General features: G+C 40.7%; 1 protein-coding gene across 2 annotated transcripts in view; it reads right to left on the bottom strand.

The window, feature by feature from the left end:
- Positions 1-21,501, bottom strand: part of SLC12A1 (solute carrier family 12 member 1) — a 92,750-nt gene that overhangs the window by 29,551 nt on the left and 41,698 nt on the right. For both annotated transcript variants that reach the window (XM_072148243.1, XM_072148244.1), the window contains exons 14-20: positions 18,482-18,583; positions 14,237-14,392; positions 12,692-12,791; positions 9,297-9,408; positions 8,505-8,645; positions 1,557-1,663; positions 215-297 (exon numbers count right to left, since the gene is read on the bottom strand). In XM_072148243.1, the coding sequence (XP_072004344.1) occupies positions 215-297; positions 1,557-1,663; positions 8,505-8,645; positions 9,297-9,408; positions 12,692-12,791; positions 14,237-14,392; positions 18,482-18,583 (801 nt within the window). The remainder of the gene's footprint in view (positions 1-214; positions 298-1,556; positions 1,664-8,504; positions 8,646-9,296; positions 9,409-12,691; positions 12,792-14,236; positions 14,393-18,481; positions 18,584-21,501) is intronic.

Below are 21,501 nucleotides of genomic sequence, written 5' to 3'. Positions count from 1 at the left end.
TCAATAGAAAAATCTTTAAGAAAAGAGAGAGGTGTGAATAAAAAATATATTGTTAGGGGGAATTAGATGAGTTTCATGAATAATGTCCATGTTCTATGTCAAGGAGCTCTAGCACTTGTTGGTGAGTTCCAAGTTAGAAAAAAAAAGGCTGGAGGATGGGTCACACAGTATGAAGTGGAGAAGTGCTAAGTATTTTGTGTGTAAACTTTTATACCTTGGGCCTGAAGAACTGCAGAGATGTCAAATCCTTGGCTGTTCCTTACAATCACAACTCCATATTCAAAGTCAAAAGCATCACTGTGGAGAAAACCCACAAAATTTTACAAATGAAGAATGAAATATGACAGGAAATAACATAACAATATGATCAAGAAAACTCAATCAGAGGAGGCTGAATGACTCTGGGGCCCCTCTTCTATCCTACCTCATCTCCCCTTAGAATTTATGACCTACTGTTTGTGTTGTTGGCCCTATGTTAGAGTCTTATCTTCTACTCAAAATGTTTTCAATAAATAAAGTTTAAAATAAAAAAATCAGAAGGAGATTTTTACATGTTAGTAAGGTAGATTCTATTTTTGTATTTCAAGAAAGTTCTCTAAATACAGGGTCTGCTGAGATCAGCTGATTGATAGGGTCCCTGGTATTAATCTCCCACCAATCTGATGGTAGTTCAAGATCGTCAAAGACATCAACATCATAAACACTCCCGTAATTCCTTAAAATCACCTGAAGAAAATGAGTGAATATACTATAACTTTTAAGAAATGTTTTAAAATTCATTCATTTTTATCAGTGTTTTTATCCCTACCATGTTTGTAGCTTGCCAGCGAGGCTCATTTCCAATGCTTTATAATCCACAAAAACAAGTAATTTGTAGGTTAAAGGTTTAGAAATTTTCTTCGCTGTCAAGATCACTGTTCCCCTTTCAATTTAGAGTTTTTTTCTTCTCAATGTGTTTTGTATTATAATATAATAACTTTATCCTTTGGAGCCCCTAATTACCACCTTCAACACAATATCCATTATTTGATCTTAAAAAAGAACTGGACTTTTCTACGAGTTGAACTACGGCTACGCAGCATGTGGCTTGTTTTAACTAGACTTGTCATTATCACTGTAACAGTTGGGACGCTCTTTCAACAGAGAATCTGAGAATCCAGCCAGTCCAATCTAGTGATGATTGAGAGCCCAGACCAAAGGAAATGCATTATGCATTCTAAATATAATTATGGTGTGAGTGTTTGGTCTGTCATTTTATGTTGGCGCTTTTGTATTTTTGGCAAGACTTTATTCCTTTGAGAGCAGGTGTTGGCATTGCCTCGGCTCAGTGAGCAAGAGGAACAGTTGGCGGCCAGATGCATCCTCATTGTAAATATTGATTTCTTTTAAATGCAGGTCTTGCTTTATCAGTTATAGCTAATGTAGAAAACAAGTATTCTGTACTGAATATGACAATATATAAATGTACCACATATGTCTACACTTGTTTTATAAATTGAAACAAATAACATTAGTGAGTAAAACTGGCCTACAAATGCCAAGGTAAGAGCACTTACTGCAATATGCCCACATAATTTGCCAGGTCGACGGTGTTGGCCTGTCTCCAATCTTTCTTGAAGCCCATCACCAGGGTATTTGGCTTCATTCTTCCCAAACCGGCAGCCTGCATAATAATATTCAATAATTGAATTACATATAATTACAATAATATTGCTTTCTTAGAACTTATTTTAATCATTATAGCAATTATTATTTAGTCATGCCAGTATTTTTTTTAGACATACTGATGCTAGACTCCTATAACTCGCCTTTTTGTTTTGTTCTCTTGTTTCCTAAAACGTTTTTTACTACATCCTAGAATAGTTGCATTGTGGAAATATAGACTAACATAAAATATATATATTTTATATATATTATATGGGGGCTAATAATTCATTCACACCCTTGTACCATATATAATCGAGTATAACCCGACCCAAGTATAAGCCGGGACTCCTAATTTTAACACTAAAAAGTATAAGCCGAGGGTGGGAAATGCATTGGTCACGGCCCCCCAGTATATAGCCAGCAAGCCCCCTGTAGTATATAGCCTCTCAGCCTCCCGTAGTGTATAGCCTGCCAGCCCCTTGTAGTATATAGCCTGCCTGCCCCCTGTAGTATATAGCCTGCCAGTTCTTGTAGTATATAGCCTGCCAGCAGCTGTAGTATATATACTGCCAGCCCCCTGTAGTATATAGCCTGCCAGCCCCCTGTAGTATATAGCCTGCCAGCCTCCTGTAGTATATAGCCTGCCAGCCCCTGTAGTATATAGCCTGCCAGCTCCCATGTAGTGCCCATTGTAGTATATAGCCAGTCAGCCCCCTGTAGTGTATAGCCTGCCAGTCCCCTGTAGTTTATAGCCTGGCAGGCCCTGTAGTGTATAGCCAGCCAATCCCCTGTAGTATATAGCCAGTCAGCCCCCTGTAGAATATAGCTTGCCAGCCCCTGTAGTATATAGCCTGCCAGCCCCGGTAGTATATAGCCTGCCAGCCCCTGTAGTGTATAGCCTGCCAGCCCCCTGTAGTATATAGACTGTGTATATAGCCACATAATATCAAATCAGAAGCTTTCGTAATAGTTTACAGTATAGAAAACATCTGTATCTGCATAGCTGATGACATCCCACACCGTACACGAGCATTATGAAACGTACACCAGTGTTCTTTAAGTTTGTGGAAAGGGAAGCTTTGCTTTAATTCGTACATGAAATGACTTCAGATGAACGGAAATGATTTCCTTGTAATTAAAAGGCTTCGGATTTCAGCTGTCAAGCTGTCATTTCAATAGATATGTAACTTACTATCTCCAGAGCACATGTTGTTTTCCAGGGGTTTTATTGTCACAGAAATGACAAGTTTGTTCCTGGACAACTTTACGAGTGTGCAGCTGTGGTGTTCACGACAATCACATGTTTAATTTTATTGATTTTTCTCATTCAAAGATGTAAAAAGCCATAATGATTTGGTGGGAGTTTACAGGAACAAGTGCAATCTGCTTATTTTACATTCCGCTTTTAGATGACAAATTCATCTGCTCACAAGTTTCTACTAGAACGCTTGACTAAAAAGGATCATGTTTCAAAAGAAACATTTAACAGAAAGCTGTCATCTTCAGACAGTAGAAATAGCCTTTTGGGAGACTGAATACGTTTGCATTGGAATGCAGGGTATAAAGCGTGAACAGGTAGCGAGTGCACTTTTAAAAGGACCTGTCACCTCTATTGTCTGAAATACTAGTATTGTAGTAGAATTCTCCATAAAATAACAATTTGCGAAACATACTGACTCTGTGGGGCACATGTATCATAGTTTTTTGGGTGCCACATTTTCAAGTAAAGTTGGCCGACTTAACCATTGCAATGTATCTTACGTTTTTTCCCTTTGGGATACATGTGATGAGTTGCCTGTTTAGTCTCACTTTTGTGACTTATTGGGGCACATGTATCATAGTTTTGTCTCTCTGTGGTGAATTTTTGAGACATTTGGCGGCTCTTTTTTGCACCTTATGTATGATCCTGTTTTTTTACTTGTGATACCTGTTCAGTTTTTCCTATCCTGGAAGGTGCAAATTTTGGCTTCTTTTTGAGACTTTTTGTTGCAAATGTCTCAAATCCACATGGACACAAGCCACGTGAGGGGGTTATATAGAGGAGTGGACATTAGCTGTTGTAATTAGTTTCAAAATGCATTAAAACCCCAATTAAACAGCTATGTGTGACCTCACCCTTAGAAGTAACCAATAAAAAAGAATGCAAAAATGTAAGAATTTTGACAAAAGAGGTTACTGTGCAAAATGTTAAACAGTTAAAGCATGTGAAATAATTCCAATTTACATGTTAAAATCGTGTACATGAATAAAAACCTTCCTTTGCACCTGCCCTGGACCAGGTGCAGAATTGTGCCAAAAATGAGGCAAAAATTGCACAAAATGCTGCAAAAACTGAGAAATGGTGCAAAAACTGCAGAATGTCGCACAGAACATCTGGAAAACAATGATACATAAGGCACACTGCTTTGTGCAGACTAGGCGTATTTGAAACAGAACAGAGTAAAAAGTCGCGAAAATGGCAAAAGTCGCTAAAATTTGACAATTTGCTTAGCTGAAACTATGATACTTGTGCCCCACTGTTTCGGTGTGCAAATTTGAAGTCTCAAATAGTAACTTTGAAAGAAGGTCTGGGCTACGAAAATAAATACAGAACAATGCATTAAATCCTTGAGGCAGCTTACTGGTACGATGCTTGGTTCTGTGCCTAAAAAGTCGCAGACTGCGAAAAGTCGCACAAAACAAAACAAAAAAGTAATTGGAGGGATACATGTCCCCCTGTGTTTAGCTATTCTTCTGCATCCTTCTGTTATCAATGCATCCAGGCAGTCCCCAATGGAAAAACACCCGACACAGACGATTCCTGTCTGCAATGAAGATTTATTACTAATCCTTGTTTCCATGATATCCCAAAATGTTGAAATCCAGTTGATACAGGGCCAAAAAAAATTCTGGACTTATATTTACAAAATATACCTTTTTCTGACTAATATCCAAATTCAGCTTAAGAACAAACCTACAGAACCTAGATGAACTGTGACTGGTCATAAAATAAGTTCTAGTATTCTTTACAAAAATAAATTATTTTAAGAGATTCACATATTATTTAAATGTAAGAAACAGAAATAATCTGTTAATTGTTTCTTTGTGAAGCAGAACAAAAATGACACCATATCTTGCTACCTCAGGATAAAAGCAGATTCATTAAAAGTGACCCTCAACTTTATATAATCAAGCAAAAAGTTCCTGTCTATAAAAACTCCCAAATGTATCTGGCCATCATTAAAAATGTAATAGTGTATAAAACAGTCAGGAAATATGTCAGCCCCGGAGCTGTCTGGAGTTAGTAGCTAGCACTCGTACACATTGTTAGATTTTTAATGATAGCAGAAAACGTTCTGAAGTTTTTATGTTGCAAGGACTTTTTCTTCATTACTAGAAGCTGTGGATCACTTGGCGTGACATGTTTATGTCATATGCAAGGTTTAGAACGCTTGGTATCTTACCTGCTGGAGTTAGTTAAAAGCTAGGTTCCTCTAAGCAGGAATTAAAATTGTATTATTGCGTTGTGAACTTCCAGAAATAAGAAAATAACTTTTGTGGTAATTTAAAACCATTTTAGATATGGAATGGGTTGTGGCCATGTGGTGGAACAATCAGTAGTGTTATTATTGCCCTTTTGTTGCATTGTTGCATAGTACAGCGGGTATGGAAAGTATTTAGATCCTTTTATATTTTTTATTCTTTGTTTCATTGCAGCCAATTGGTAAGATCAAAGAAGTTATTTGTTTTGCTCAATAATGTACACATGCGCCCCATCTTAACAGAAAAAAACTGTAGATATTTTTGCTAATTTATTAAACAAGAAAAACTGAAATATCACATGAGCAAAAGCACCTTTTGAGCTAGTACAGCCATGTGTCTTTTGGGGATCTTTTGCCATTCTTACTTGCAGATCCTCTTCAGTTCCCTGAGGTTGGATGGTGAACGTTGGTGGACAGCCATATTCAAGTCTCTCCAGAGATGCTCAGTTGAGATATCTCTGTTCTATTCATCTATGCTTCAGTTGCAACCAGTCGTCCTGTCCTTGCAGCTGAAAAACAACGCCATAGCCTGATGTGCCACAACCATGTTTCACTGTTGGAACTGTATTTAGCAGGTGATACACTCTTCATCTCATCAGACCAGAGGTCTGGGAGTCCTTCATGTGTTTTTTGCAAACTATATGCAGGCTTTCATATATCTTTCTCTAAGGAGAAGCTTCTGTCAGCACACTCTGCCATAAAGCCCGACTGGTGATGGGTAGTTGCATTGATAGTTGACTTTCTAGAACTTTTTCCCTACTGAATCTCTGGAGCTCAATCACAGTGATCTTGGGGTTCATTTTACCTCTCTCCCCAAGGCTCTTCTCCAATGATTGCTTAGTTTGGCTGGATGGCCAGGTCGCGGAAGAGTTGTGGTTGTCCCAAACTTCTTCCATTTGAGAATTATGGAGGCCTCTGTGCTCTTAGGAACCTTGAGTGCTGCAGCAATTCTTTTGTAACCATGGCCAGATCTGTGCCTTGCCACAGTTCTGTCTCTGAGCTCCTTGGACAGTTCCTTAGACTTCCTGAGGTGTTATGTAGTCAGGTGTGTGCCTTTCCTAATAAAGTCAAATCTGTTAAATTAAACACAGCAGGAATCCAATGAAGGAGTAGAATCATCTCAAGGATGATCAGAAGGAAATGGACTGTGTGTGAGTTAAATATGAGTCTCACAGCAAAAGGTCTGAATACTTATTATATAATAATTGTGATATTTAAGTTTTTCTTTGCTTTTTCGATCTTGCCAATTGGCTGCTATGAAACAAAGAGTGAAAAGGGGTGTTTTCATACTTTCCATACCCACTGTATATTTTAATATGTGAGACCACAGTTTAGGCTACGTTTACATATTGTTTTTTGAGATCATATGTTTTATATGTGTCAGTGCTCCTGTTACTCAGTGAGAAAAGCTGTCAGTTTGACCACTTTTGGACAGATCAGTGTTTGCATATTATTACATTTTATAGGAAATGGCTGTAAACTATGCTTGTCTATACAAAACTGCCAATGTTAATACTGTGTTTTCCCAAAAATAAAACACTGTCTTATATTATTTTTTGCTCCTAAAGATGCACTAGGTCTTATTGTTGGGGTATGTCTTATTTTTCCAAGAACGGGAATTTACATTTATTGCTAATTTAAAAAAAATCAGCATTTATTCATATACTGTAGTCATGTTATCACACACAGAAGCATAACCATCTGAGTTCTATCAAGAAAGTCTTGTGACTCTATTTCCATGTACAATAATCTATGGTACATTTACCAATCCCAGTATTTATGAACAAAAAGCGACATTATTTTTATTTAAGGATCATTATGTTAACAACTTCTGTAACATCCTTATAACTCCTTATCCTTATAATGTGTAAAAAAAAGTGGCTGAATTTCTATTAGAGTCATTGACCCCAATCTGTCATTTTTAGCACTTTTCTTCAATTACCCCTTCTTGTCCATAGCTGCTCATAGTGCATTTGCATTGTAACAGTTAGAGATTTCATCCCATGCATTCTTCACCCATGTCACAACCTCTTTCGGTATCTAAATGATCTACTAATACTAATGTATGAAGTGGGGAAGGTTGTAGTAACTACTGCTGCTAGGTCTTATTTTCAGCAGAGGCCCTAAACTTGAAAAATATTGCATTAGGTCTTATTTTTGGGGAATGCCTTATTTTCGGGGGAAACAGGGTAATTCCCATGGAAGGTTCAGACTAGATATTAATGTTGCAGCCATATGGTGTTATTAAAGTAGACATAGCTTACTGTAATCACTTGCAAAAGTTTGAGAAAAAATCAGCAGGTAGTCAGTCATCATTGCCTTTTTTTATTATCAATCCTAAAACATGTATAATGAAAAGGTAAGAAGAAAATTGATCCTGAAAGGTGCCCAGAGGTCCACTACAAGATAAAAGAAGGCACAGGAATTTATGTCATGTACTATTTGTGTGTGACATCAATGTCCTGTATTCTGAAAATCTCTGGGCTATGAGGTAGGATCCAGTTATGTTTTGCCAAAACCTCAGAATATGCTGTAGGCTCGACATAAAACATTAAGTTAAGGCCCCATGTATACCAATGGGCAATACGGCCATCCATGTACATGGCCATATTGTCCACCGTGCTGTACTGTAAGTGAACGTGTAAAAATATAGAGCATTTCCTATTTTCCCCAGAAAAGACCATACGTGTGTGCATGAGGCCTAATTTTGAGTGGACAGAGATCTGACCATGGTCTCCAGGTGCACGGCTTGTTAGTATCATAGAGAAGAATCAGAGCTGTGTGATATAACAAGCCATGCACCTGTGTGACCATGGACAGATATGTATCCACTGGAAATAAACAATGAATCTTTATATAGCAGGACAGCAAGCAGCGATCTAGAAAAGTGTGAGGAATTGATTTAGAAAGTATATTGGAAATTTGTATACATTTTCATAATTCAAACAATGTCCATTACTTGCTGAAATGGGAACACCCCTTTAAGTCTAGATGTGCCGTGCTGGTAGACTCTTACCCAATGATTTGTTGCCGTCATAAATTCACAGGATAGTTCAACAAAGCATTAGTTTATGAGTGTGCACAGCCACATTATTTTAGTTCTTTGCATTGCATTTTAACAAGGGGATTTAGACTTTTATTAGACTATTATATTATCACTATATAATATGCCCACTATTTTAAACTTGTAGAAGGCTTAGGGGTCAATAACCAATGAACCGGAACCCGACTTGATAACTAAAAGCCTCTCATATCTCACCCATTTGTAAATAAAAGCAGATACCAATGTATATAGAGCTACTCATGGAGATGGTAACAAATCAGTTTCCTTCTCACCTGAAGGAGTGTTCTTGCACCTTCCCGGATGTTTTCAGCAGCAACAGCAGCATAAAAGGCCTTTTTCTTGTTTTTAGTTAACCATGCCTGCTTTTTGATCATCCCACCGTTCATTTCTTTTACAGCCTGTTTACGTGGACCCTGCATAACACAATAAAGGTTCAGCGAAATGAAACATTATCAAATGAAAATGGACCGTTACAGCTCAACCCAATCTTTGGAAAATGTTTGTGAGCTATAAGATGAAAATAAAACGCTTAGGTTTTCTTTTATTACCCACAATGAAGATCACAGATGTATGAGATTGCATATTATTGCAAAACAGTACTGTAATGTAACTGATATATCAGAGGCTGGAAGCCATACCGATCTACTAACTAGTTAATTGCTATCAATGGTTTTAGTTTCTGCGAGCAATGAGCAGTCAGCAATAAACTGCAGTGAAAGTGATATCAAAGTTTAAGACCTCTGAAGGTCTTATCCATACGAAAAATCTATTTTCAGTGGAGGTTAAACCAAGACATGTTTTACTATGATTTAATGACTTGTGCTGAAATCCTTAAAGCAATGTAATCTATTTCTTGTTTGTATAGACATCACTCGATTGTATTATACGCTACAAGTTCCAGAATCTGCCTGAATGCTTATAACAGTGGAAAATTGGAAAGGGAGAAGACCGAGCTACAAGGAGGGCACGTTTAAGCCTCTCCTCTGGCGAAAACATTCCAGCTAATGATTTTGCTTGTATTGGAGAAATATACATAGCATATGCAATTAGTTCTGTCGACTTACAGAAAACACCTCACAGCAGATACAGAGCCCTGTATTCTTGGTGAAAGAGTGAGTAATATCCAAAAGGGCTGGTCTGGACATCGGTGCAGCTGTTAAAACCAAACACTGAGGTCTGTAGAGAAAAAAGACATTGGGGGGAATTTATAAACGTAGTGGTGCCACAGTTCTGGTGGTTTTGCACCAAAAACACTGTCTAAAATGCCTTGCACCACAGTTATCAACTCTTTTAGATCTTTTTATGTCAATTTCCCGACTTGCCCGATTAAGGTGGCGTGGTCTTCAGGAGGTGGGCATAGCCTCATGAGAGAGGGGAGTGGTTTGCGGAAATCATCCATGCGCCCAAAATTCTGGTGCACAGTTTAGAAAAAAATAAAAGTAGGTCTAAAGTATGAATTCATTTTCACTGTGATAAATCTAGTGCAGGGAAAGACTAGTGTTTTCCAACTAGAAACTGGCAGAACCTGAAACACATTGTGATATTCCCCACATTAAGTAATATAGCATATAAAGGACAGGACAATTCCAGAGCCTCTTTAACCCCTTAAGGACGCAGCCTGTTTGCAGGTTAAGGCTCGCAACTTTTTTTTGAAATTTGACCTGCGTCTCTTTATATGGTTATAACTTTTGAACACTGTTACTTATCAAAGCGATTCTGATATTGTTTTTTCCCCACATGTTGTACTTCATTTTAGTGGTAAATTTTGGCTGATACGTTTTGCGTTTATTTACAAAAAAAAGAAAAAAATGATGAATTTTTAGAAAAATTTGCCATTTTCGAAATTCAAAACCACCGCGTTTTCAGGCAGATAGATTTAACACCTAAATAACTTGCAGAATAACATTTCCCATTTGTCTACTTTACATTTTCATAATTTTTGAAATGTTTGGATAATTTATTTTGACGTCACGCGGCCTACAAATCGAATAGCGATTTTCCGTATTTTCGGAATTGACTATTTTGGGGATAAATACTGTTTGAAATCAAATTTTACATATTTAGCAACAAAACCGCCTATATAACCAACCCATTTTCAAATCTGCACCCCTCAAACTATCAGAAACAGCATTTACAAAGATTGTTAACCCCTTGAGATCTTCATAGTAATTGAATCAAAATGGCGGTGAAATTTAGAATGGTCAAATTTTGTCGGTTATACGTTCATCTAGCCCTAAAATTTACACATTTCCAAAAGATAAAAAGAGAAAACTCACCATAAAATTTGTTCTACAATTTCTCCTGAGTGCAGCGACCCCCCACATGTGGACATTACTTGTGTTATGGGGGCACAGCGAGGCGCAGAAGGGAAGGAGCGCCCTGCAGCTGCCAGGATTTTAGTTTTCTGGTTGCCCCCTTTTGAAGGCTATAACATTTTCGCTTTTCCGTTATTTGGGCCATGTGACGGCATTTTTTTTGCGGGACGAGATGCTTTTTCCAGTGTTACCATTTTGGGGTTGGTATCACCTATTGTTGAAAATTTTGGAACTTTTTTTGAGGTCATGAGTAGAAAAGCATCAATTCTGTACTGGATTTTTTACTTTTTTTTTTTTTTTGTGTTCACCGTATAGCCTAATAATCCTGTTATCTTTATTCTATGGGTCGATACGATTACGGGGATACCAGACATGAATATTTTTTCTTATGTTTTACTAAATTTGCCAAATAAAACCCTTATGTGGGGAAAAATCTATCATTTTTGCATCGCCGACTTCCAAGTGGCATAACATTGTTACGTTTTTGGCTACAGAGCTGGTTGATGGCTTGTTTTTTGCGGGACATGTTGTTCTTTGCAACAATATCATTCTGAAGTACATATGTTTTGTTGATCACTTTTTATTGCATTTTTAGTGGGATATAATAGGTAAAAATCATAATTTTTGGCGGGTTTTTAACGTTTTTTTTTTACGGCGTTCATCATATGGGTTCAATAGTTATTTAGTTTTATTCTACGGATTGTTACGGACGCGGTGATACTATATATGTGGGGTTTGTGTTATGATTTAGACTTTTTTGAGTGTTATATGTCTCTTTATATGTTTTGGGGCTTATGGGCATTTTTAGTGATTTCTAAAGTAATTTTTTATTGAAAAACATTTTTTTTTACATTTTTTTACATGATCCACCATGGGATATGAACAAGCAATCATCTGATTGCTTGTTCTTGATAATACTCTGCAATACTAATGTATTGCAGGGTATTATCAGTGCCAGCCTATGCAGATGCATAGGCTGACACTTTGCCTTTAAGATGACGTCACAGACGCCATCTTAAAGGTAAACCCTCCAGGCTTCTCTGGGGTCCCGATCGGACCCCAGAGGTGCCAAAACAGCAATCGGCCCCCCCGAAAACGGTGCGGGGGGGCCGATTGTGATGTAAAGACCCCCAGAAGGCAAGTTAAATGCCGCGGTCGCGTTGACCGCGGCATTTAACGGGTTAAACACCCGCGATCGGAGCCCACTCCGACCGCGGGTGTTAGCCGGGGATGTCAACGGTAGATTACCGTTGAAATCCCGCGGCTAACGATGCCGGTTCGGCTGCTATACAGCGCTGAACCGGCATCGTCTCTGCGCAGTAGCTGTACTGCGCTGAGCGCTATTCGCGGGACTCAGCGCAGTACAGCTACGGCGCAGAGCGCTAAGGGGTTAAATGACTATACTGTATCTACAATAATAAACTGCAAAATCTAGGATTATAATTATTCTTTTCTTTATATTGTTCCAGGATAAAAATGAAGAAAATCCTATATAAACTCATAGGTCGCTCTGGTTATGACTCTTGTCTCACTTTCTTACTTGCATTCATTCGGTAGGTTATAATAAGCAAGGGCCAGGGATGAGATGAATGAGTTTTAGACTACACAATGGTCCATACTTGTTATAGTGTTTGCACCAGTTTTCTGTCTGACTTTACACTAAAAAGAACGTGCAAACTGCCTGCACATGTATTTATAAAGTGTTTGCACCAGTATTGTGTCACGGCCGCACTGTGTCCGCTGCGCAACACAATTCTGCACTAAAGGGGTGTTCTGGGTCTGAGTCACACGCCACATTTATTACTTTGACTAGGCAGAATTGTGCTGTATGCTTTATGTTAAAGGTGCACCAAAAAAAAAGTTGGTGCACACTACCCGCGCAGCACCAGATTAATGAAGACTGTGAGCCAGAATTCAATAATCTGGCGCACTCCGAGAATTAGTAAGTTACTACAGTGCACTACTTTCGATAAATGTGGGCCAATGTTTCTTTGTAGTCTGTTACCATGGAGATTTTTAGTAGGAGCTTTTGACACAAAAATATGCTTTTTTTTCCAAATATACTATATGCAAAGTAGGTTAGATGTGGTACATAGTTTTTAGACGATGTATACAATGGTATTTGATACCAGGGAATACTATACCTGAAGTTTTTCACATGCTCATCAACAATGTTTAAGTCCAAGGCACTGATCAAGGCTTTTGTGTATTGTAGAGCCTGGGTTGAGGATCCCCAGTTGACTTCTGTTCAGAAAACAATTATTTTACATTTTACTCTATGTGGTTGGAAAGTTTAGTAATTTCTGAACAATGAACACAGATTTATGTTGTTTATATTACTATATACTTGTAGTGTTAAAATAAGAGTTCACAGTCAAGATTTAGATATGTGATAGGAACATTAATTTGACAACTATTTGAAATGACAGTCTGATAAACAGAATGTAATAAACCCACTGGCCCTGGTTCTTCCTGTATTTAATTCTAGGTGCTGCTGTTTAAAACGTACCTCCCTACTTAGGTACAACAAATGTGCAACAATGTCATAAAATTCAACTTTAACCGTGCTCCTAATAAATAAAATTATGCGCTGTCACAGTATTTTTGATGATGTTCACAAGAAGTACTTGAACTCCTTCTTTGCGATGACTTGTTTGCTGGAGATATAAGTCTTGTGTCCTCCTAGGTACGATAAGGTCCTTCTGCTTGTTCTCAGTGTCCAGAAATATCCACCGGCATGGGGCTATACCGGCACCAAGCAGAAGGACCTTATCGTACCTAGGAGGACACAGGACTTAGATCTCCAGCAAACAAGTCATCGCAAAGAAGGAGTTCAGGTACTTCTTGTGAACATCATCAAAAATACTGTGACAGCGCATAATCTTATTTATTAGGAGCACAGTTAAAGTTGAATTGTATTCTGATAAACAGAAAAACTAGATCTTGATCTTGGTGTATAACTCTTTATCTGAGTTCACGTATTTCATTCCTGTCACTGGTACAGATTCCAACTCAAGAAAACTTGTTCTTCATGGCTTATTTTTGCCATGACTAATAGGTGAGAATCTTGTTCAGACTACGCAGACAAACTACTAATGGTGAGACTCCTCATTTTAAATCAATCAATAGTTCACTGTTTTAACAAGAGGTATAACACTTTTTCTGGATATTATATATTTATAGCAGTTTTTCTCTATGCAGTCTCTGTCTATATCTGGCAATTGTCTGTGACTCACTCCTTACCTTTGTGTAGAACCCAAATTTGAACAACAATATTTAAAGTTAAAAACTAAAAAGATTCTAAAAGATACCATTGGTGAATCTTGTGACTGTGTGTAGAGTCCTATCAAACCACATTTAAGGGGATATTTATCACTGATTCTATGGTAGTTTTCTGTGAAATAATCACAAATTATCGTGCAGTGCAAGAATTTGCATTAGAAATAGCAAATATACGCCACCTCCACGCCATGTGGGTGTGGAGGGGGTGTAGAGGGATGTGGCAGCCGGGGATGGGGCGGGCACGGGGTATTGGAGCGGGCCGAATATTCTTGATGTATCTGGGTGACAAAGGATGGTATGGCTGCTATCATACGCCAGCTCTCTCCCACGTAGTGTTTTTGTTTACATATATACTTTATATCAATTCATTAATTAGTTTGCTTAATTTATTATACAATTTGTCATACCTGGCTTCTTGTATGTCACGTAGATGTACAGGAAAAATTCTATCCCATATGTGATGACAGCAGCCCACCAGTTGATGACAAACATTACACCACAGCAGAGCATTGCTCCAAACAGGGACACCCACATATTGTAATATTTGAAAGCAGGTCTCCATCCTATTTAGACAAGATAAACAAGGTATTTGTAAAAGAAAAAAATGTTAAAACAGCGAGATTTTTCGATATGTTCTATTACAGTGTGGCAATTAACAGTCATTTCCACATACATTATTATACTGCATTTGGTTTCAGAAGTAAGAGTAATAGAATGACAGAATTCATTTTATATCAAGTTAAAGAATTTGGGGTACATTTACTAAGAGTAGTGCAAATTGCACTAAATGCAGTAGTATGCCAGTGTATAGTGCAGGGGGCTCCAGATTCAGGATTTCTGGTGCACATTCTTCATGAATTCGGTGCTCCCTGCACTGCCCGACAGAGTGCACCAACTTTTTTGTTGTGGCACATTTAACATAGGATGTACAACATACTTTGCATGATAAATCTGCCGCACATTCCGACTGGGCACCAAAATGCCCCTTCATTTGTGTTGTATAGTGCAGCTGAGCCACAAAATGGTTGTGTGCGACAGAAATGTGGTGCAGACACTTCTTATACACCTATGCAGGCAGATTGAACCTAAAAGAGCATGCAAAGTCCATCCGAAAACTGGCGCAATGCCCTTATTAAATGTACCCCTTTGTTTTCTATTTGTAAAATTCTACATACACGCTATACACTACTTTACTGTATTTCTTAGACAGCCTTATAGCTGGTTTCAGAATAAGGGACACTTTTATCTAAAGGCCATGCGTGGTATTGCATCTCAAAAAAATCCACTTTAAAGCGGCTCAATACAAGACACAACCTTGAACCTTAGACCAGTGATTTTCAACCTTTTTTGAGCCGCGGCACACTTTTTATACTTAGAAAATCCTGGGGCGCACCAACAACCAAAATAGCACAAAATGACACTAAAACAGTCATAAAAGGCCTCCCTTTACTAATAAAAACCCCTAGCGGCCTCCCTTTACTAATAAAAACCCCTAGAAGCCTCCCTTTACTAATTAAGAGCCCCTAGCGGCCTCCCTTTACTAATAAAAACCCCTAGCGGCCTCCCTTTACTAATAAAAACCCCTAGAGGCCTCCCTTTACTAATTAAGAGCCCCTAGCGGCCTCCCTTTACTAATTAAGGGCTCCTAGCGGCCTCCCTTTACTAATTAAAAGCCCTAGAGGCCCCCCTTTACTAATAAAAACCCCTAGAGGCCTCCCTTTACTAATTAAGAGCCCCTAGAGGCCTCCCTTTACTAATTAAGAGCCCCTAGAGGCCTCCCTTTACTAATAAAAACCTCTAGCGGCCTCCCTTTACTAATTAAGAGCCCCTAGCGGCCTCCCTTTACTAATTAAGAGCCCCTAGCGGCCTCCCTTTACTAATTAAGAGCCCCTAGAGGCCCCCCTTTACTAATAAAAACCCCTAGAGGCCTCCCTTTACTAATAAAAACCCCTAGAGGACTCCCTTTACTAATTAAGAGCCCCTAGCGGCCTCCCTTTACTAATTAAGAGCTCCTAGCGGCCTCCCTTTACTAATTAAAACCCCTAGAGGCCTCCCTTTACTAATAAAAACCCCTAGAGGCCTCCCTTTACTAATAAAGAGCCCCTAGTGGCCTCCCTTTACTAATTAAGAGCCCCTAGCGGCCTCCCTTTACTAATTAAGAGCTCCTAGCGGCCTCCCTTTACTAATAAAAACCCCTAGAGGCCTCCCTTTACTAATTAAGAGCCCCTAGAGGCCTCCCTTTACTAATTAAGAGCCCCTAGAGGCCTCCCTTTACTAATAAAAACCTCTAGCGGCCTCCCTTTACTAATTAAGAGCCCCTAGCGGCCTCCCTTTACTAATTAAGAGCCCCTAGCGGCCTCCCTTTACTAATTAAGAGCCCCTAGAGGCCCCCCTTTACTAATAAAAACCCCTAGAGGCCTCCCTTTACTAATTAAGAGCCCCTAGAGGCCCCCCTTTACTAATAAAAACCCCTAGAGGCCCCCCTTTACTAATAAAACCCCCTAGAGGCCCCCCTTTACTAATAAAAACCCCTAGCGGCCTCCCTTTACTAATAAAAACCTCTAGCGGCCTCCCTTTACTAGTTAAGAGCCCCTAGCGGCCTCCCTTTACTAATTAAAAGCCCCTAGAGGCCTCCCTTTACTAATTAAGAGCCCCTAGAGGCCTCCCTTTACTAATTAAGAGCCCCTAGATGCCCCCTTTTACTAATTAAAAGGCCCTAGAGGCCCCCCTTTACTAATTAAAAGGCCCTAGAGGCCCCCCCTTTACTAATTAAAAGCCCCTAGAGGCCCCCCTTAACAAATAAAAAGCCCCAGCCTACCTTTACTAATAAAAAAAGACCCTAGCTGCCTTCCTTATACAAATAATAATATATATACTATATACTTACCCTTGATGTCTTCTTCCACGTACCTTCACTCCTAATGGCGATCCGCTCACCTTCTGTAGCTCCTGCACAGCGCGCCTCTGGTCACGTGACTTACGCGACCTGACGTCAGGTCACGTCAGTCACGTTACCAGAGGCGCGCGGTGCAGGAGCTACAGAAGGTGAGCGGATCACCGACGCGGGGCTTGGAGGTAAGTATGGGCGCAGAAATACAGGGGCGCGGCGGCATCTCGACACAGGGGCAGCTTAGTTCGGGGTACTTTCCCCGCGGCACACTCAACCTTGTGTCGCGGCACACTAGTGTGCCGCGGCACACAGGTTGAAAATCACTGCCTTAGACAACCCCTCAAGGTCCTCTATTGCGCATTCCTGGACTAGTAGCCCAAAACCTACAATAGTAACATAGGTGGATATTTTAATACTTTTTGTGCTTACTGTGGAGTCTTGGCTTTTATAAAGTCTGGTAGACTTTGCTGAATAATGTCATTTTTAATTCCCTCTCTTTCCAAGCTGTCTGTTCCTTGCCAATATTGCCATTAAATATCATGTAAGTATTACTGGTGTAGTTAATATTGTGTCATAGTCTTAATGCATAATCAATGTAGCAGCACCGAGATGCAGAAATGTGTGTTTTAAAGATATGGTCTGGAAGAAGGATATTGACAATCTTGTCTCCGCGTATTCTAAAATCACTTGAAGAACAAAGGGGTAAGGCAACGCTGGCTTCTCAGATAGAGTCCTGAATTACTCCTATTGTTCTGTCATAAATGATTGTTATGTAAAATATTGTACAACATTTATTAAAGTGTTTGCGCCAGTTTTCTGTCTGACTATGCACTGAAGGGAATGTGCAAACCGCTTGCAGTAGAAAAGAATATACATAAAAGCACTTTTAGCTTAGGGCGTGTTGTAAACCTTCTAAGGCATCTATATATTGAAAACCATGTCAATATTAGCACAGACAGGAGAGAGAATCAATGGTGTGATTTTTCTATCCCCTATAGCTAGCTGGGGCTACATTTCTAGGCCCAAAAAGAGGCAATAGATATCAAACAATATTGTATGTATATATCCTTATAACATCAACGCCATAAAAGGCTCTAGAGTAGGGGGCCAACCATAGGCATTCCAGGGAAAGACTGCCACTAGAATAGTGGCATGTGTGTACTAGAGGAATAATAATGTGTCTGCTTAGAGAGTCCCCACCCACACTCTGGAATTTTACAATGACCATCACAATGTCACAATGTGATAGTAGCTAACACATATAAAAAACTGAGTAAGGCTACATTCACACGAACGTATGGGGGACGTATATACGGCCGACGTATATACGGCCGATATACGTCCCCCATACACTCCTATGAGCGCACGGCACCCTACGGGAGCGGTACGGTGCAGCACACGTGCGGCACCGTACCGTTCCGTACCCGGGAAAAAGATAGGACATGTCCTATCTTTTCCCGTAATACGGGGCCGTGCGCTATAGGTTGCTATGGAGAGGGGCGGGGGTGAGCTGCGCTCACCTCCTCCTCCTCTCCCCGTACACTGCCGTTGCCCGCTACGGTACGGTACGGGCGGGCAACGGCAGTGTGAATGTAGCCTAAGATTGTAAAGTAAGGGGTAAAAATGATCTGTATTGTATAAACTTCACTAGGGGATTAAAATTTAAGAAACCCCTTGACGTTTTCTTGGAGGGTACAGATTTGTCCCAACTGCCGAAACAAGATACCAAAACAAGTGACTTTAGTGTATTTATTATACTGACCTGGTGATTTTGCATATGAGGCATGGAAACAGGAGAAGTTGATCAGCGCATAAGATGCCAAGAAGAAGTTGGAGATGATCGGTGCAATCGTATTAAGCTCAGCTGTATGAAGCAAAGGAAATGGTTATCTTTCTTTCTTTCTTTACTTTTTAACAATCCAGTTTAACAATATTTAAATTTGTCCTATTCACTTTATTTATCCCTTGCCACGCATGTATGTGCAATGAAAAGTTCTGCAAATTTCTAGTATACTTTCTATATCAATTCCTCACTGTTTTCTAGATCTCTGCTTGCTGTCACTCAACAGAAAGCTTCATTGTTTACTTTCTGTGGATTAAAAACCATCCATGGTTATGTGATGTCACACAGCTGCACGGCTCATAATATCACAGAAAGTTATTAGAGTTTTGTGCTATTATGAGCCGTGCGTCTGTGTAACACCACATGACCACTGATATAAAGAGCTGTGCACCTGTGTGACATCACATGACCAGGGATATAACGAGCCATGCACCTGTGTGACACCACATGACCACAGATATAACAAGCCTTGCACTTGTGACACCACATGACCACGGATATAACAAGCCTTGCACCTGTGACACCACATGACCACGGATATAACAAGCCTTGCACCTGTGTGATATCACATGAGCAGGGACCATTGTTTATCCACAGGAAGTAAACAATGAAGATTCCTATAGAATGGAAGGAAGCAGAGACTTGGAAAACAGTGGGGCATTGAAACAGAAAGTATATCGGAAAATTGTATAACTTTTTATTATACAAACAACATTAATAATTAGCTGAAAGTGGACGACCCTTTAAGGATCACATATAATAAGTCCTCACAAACAGCTCACCCTGCCGATGTCCATAGGAAGTGACTGCCTGGGATTGGAAACACAGCAGGAATAAAACCTGCTAAATCTTTTGCAGTGCGGGCAGTCGCCATGCCCACAGTGATGCATAGTGTCCCACGGTGCATGAACCATACCCTGAACGTGCCCAAGAGAAGTCAAAGTGAGTTAGACACTGTTTGTGCTACTGGCTCCCAGCAAAAGCACATGGACGTGTGCATGAGGCCTAAGGATTACAAATACCATTCTAATAACAACATTTGAAGCAACAGTTATGGTACCCGTTACCTGACTGCAATATACATATAATAAATGCAGCATGTGAAAGACATTCACTTGTCTGCAGTGTAACCTCTTGTCTACTGACACCATCACAGAGACACTATTACATTTCTCTATCTCTATGTTGTCTGTTATCAATCTCACAATCCCTTTTCACAGCATCATATGGGCAGAAAATACCATCACTACCTACTGGGAGAACAGTGGAATTATACATCACTGTACATCCTCCAAAAATCTAAGAGACCATAGGAACACCGTCAGGGAGGCTGAACTTCTCCTGTACAGCCTCTTCCAGTTCCTCATCACCTCTGTATAACCAGCCTCATCTTCTCCTGTACAGCCTCTTCCAGTTCCTCATCCCCTCTGTATAACCATCCTCCACTTCTCCTGCACAGCCTCCTCCAGCTCCTCTGTATAACCAGCCTCCACTTCTTCTGCACAGCCTCCTCCAGCTCCTCTGTATAACCAGCCTCCACTTCTTCTGCACAGCCTCCTCCAGCTCCTCTGTATAACCAGCCTCCACTTCTCCTTCACAGCCTCCTCCAGCTCCTCTGTATAACCAGCCTCCACTTCTCCTGCACAGCCTCCTCCAGCTCCTCTGTATAACCAGCCTCCACTTCTCCTGCACAGCCTCCTCCAGCTCCTCATCCCCTCTGTATAACCAGCCTCCACTTCTCCTGCACAGCCTCCTCCAGCTCCTCTGTATAACCAGCCTCCACTTCTTCTGCACAGCCTCCTCCAGCTCCTCATCCCCTCTGTATAACCAGCCTCCACTTCTCCTGCACAGCCTCTTCCAGCTCCTCATCCCCTCTGTATAACCAGCCTCCACTTCTCCTGCACAGCCTCCTCCAGCTCCTCATCCCCTCTGTATAACCAGCCTCCACTTCTCCTGCACAGCCTCCTCCAGCTCCTTATCCCCTCTGTAGAACCAGCCTCCACTTCTTCTGCACAGCCTCTTCCAGCTCCTCATCCCCTCTGTATAACCAGCCTCCACTTCTCCTGCACAGCCTCCTCCAGCTCCTCATCCCCTCTGTATAACCAGCCTCCACTTCTCCTGCACAGCCTCCTCCAGCTCCTCATCCCCTCTGTATAACCAGCCTCCACTTCTCCTGCACAGCCTCCTTCAGCTCCTCATCCCTCTGTATAACCAGCCTCCACTTCTCCTGCACAGCCTCCTCCAGCTCTTCATCTCCGCTGTATAACCAGCCTCCACTTCTCTTGCACAGCCTCCTTCAGCTCCGCATCCCTCTGTATAACCAGCCTCCACTTCTCCTGCACAGCCTCCTCCAGCTCTTCACCTCCTCTGTATAACCAGCCTCCACTTCTACTTCACAGCCTCCTCCAGCTCCTCATCCCTCCTGTATAACCAGCCTCCACTTCTCCTGCAAAAACTCCTGGCAGCGGTAGATACTGCCTGGATAGGCAAAGGTTAATGTTTTTTAATGTTGTCATCCAATGATGTTCCACTATTGTAACTGGAGTGATTGGAGAAGGAGATCACCTGACCAGGGCTTAACTAAACCCTTAGTCAGGGGAGGAGTTAGCTCTCTTAGGCACAGCTCTCACCACATGAGGAGCTCTTTGGGCCCAGCTCTGCAAGTGAGCAGACCTCTCTCTTGGGATCCAGCTTCTGACTGAGAAGCACCACCTCAGACCACAAGCTCTTGCTACAGGTCTCCTAGGCCTCAGCATATCAACTACACACTGAGTGACAGAGACAGCGTGTGCCTCACACATCTATTGAGCTCACATAGAACTACCAGGACAAAGTTGCAGCTTCCAGCATTGGACACAGCTACATCCAAGCCTGCACCTGCATCCAGGCTGGTGATCCAACTCCTGAGGTTCCCTCTCCAAGATCACTCCAGTAACCTA

The sequence above is a fragment of the Engystomops pustulosus genome, chromosome 4, assembly GCF_040894005.1.
Source record: "Engystomops pustulosus chromosome 4, aEngPut4.maternal, whole genome shotgun sequence".
NCBI lineage: Eukaryota > Metazoa > Chordata > Amphibia > Anura > Leptodactylidae > Engystomops > Engystomops pustulosus.
The sequence above is the reverse complement of the archived record's forward strand: the minus strand, read 5'-3'. Positions and strand labels throughout refer to the sequence as shown.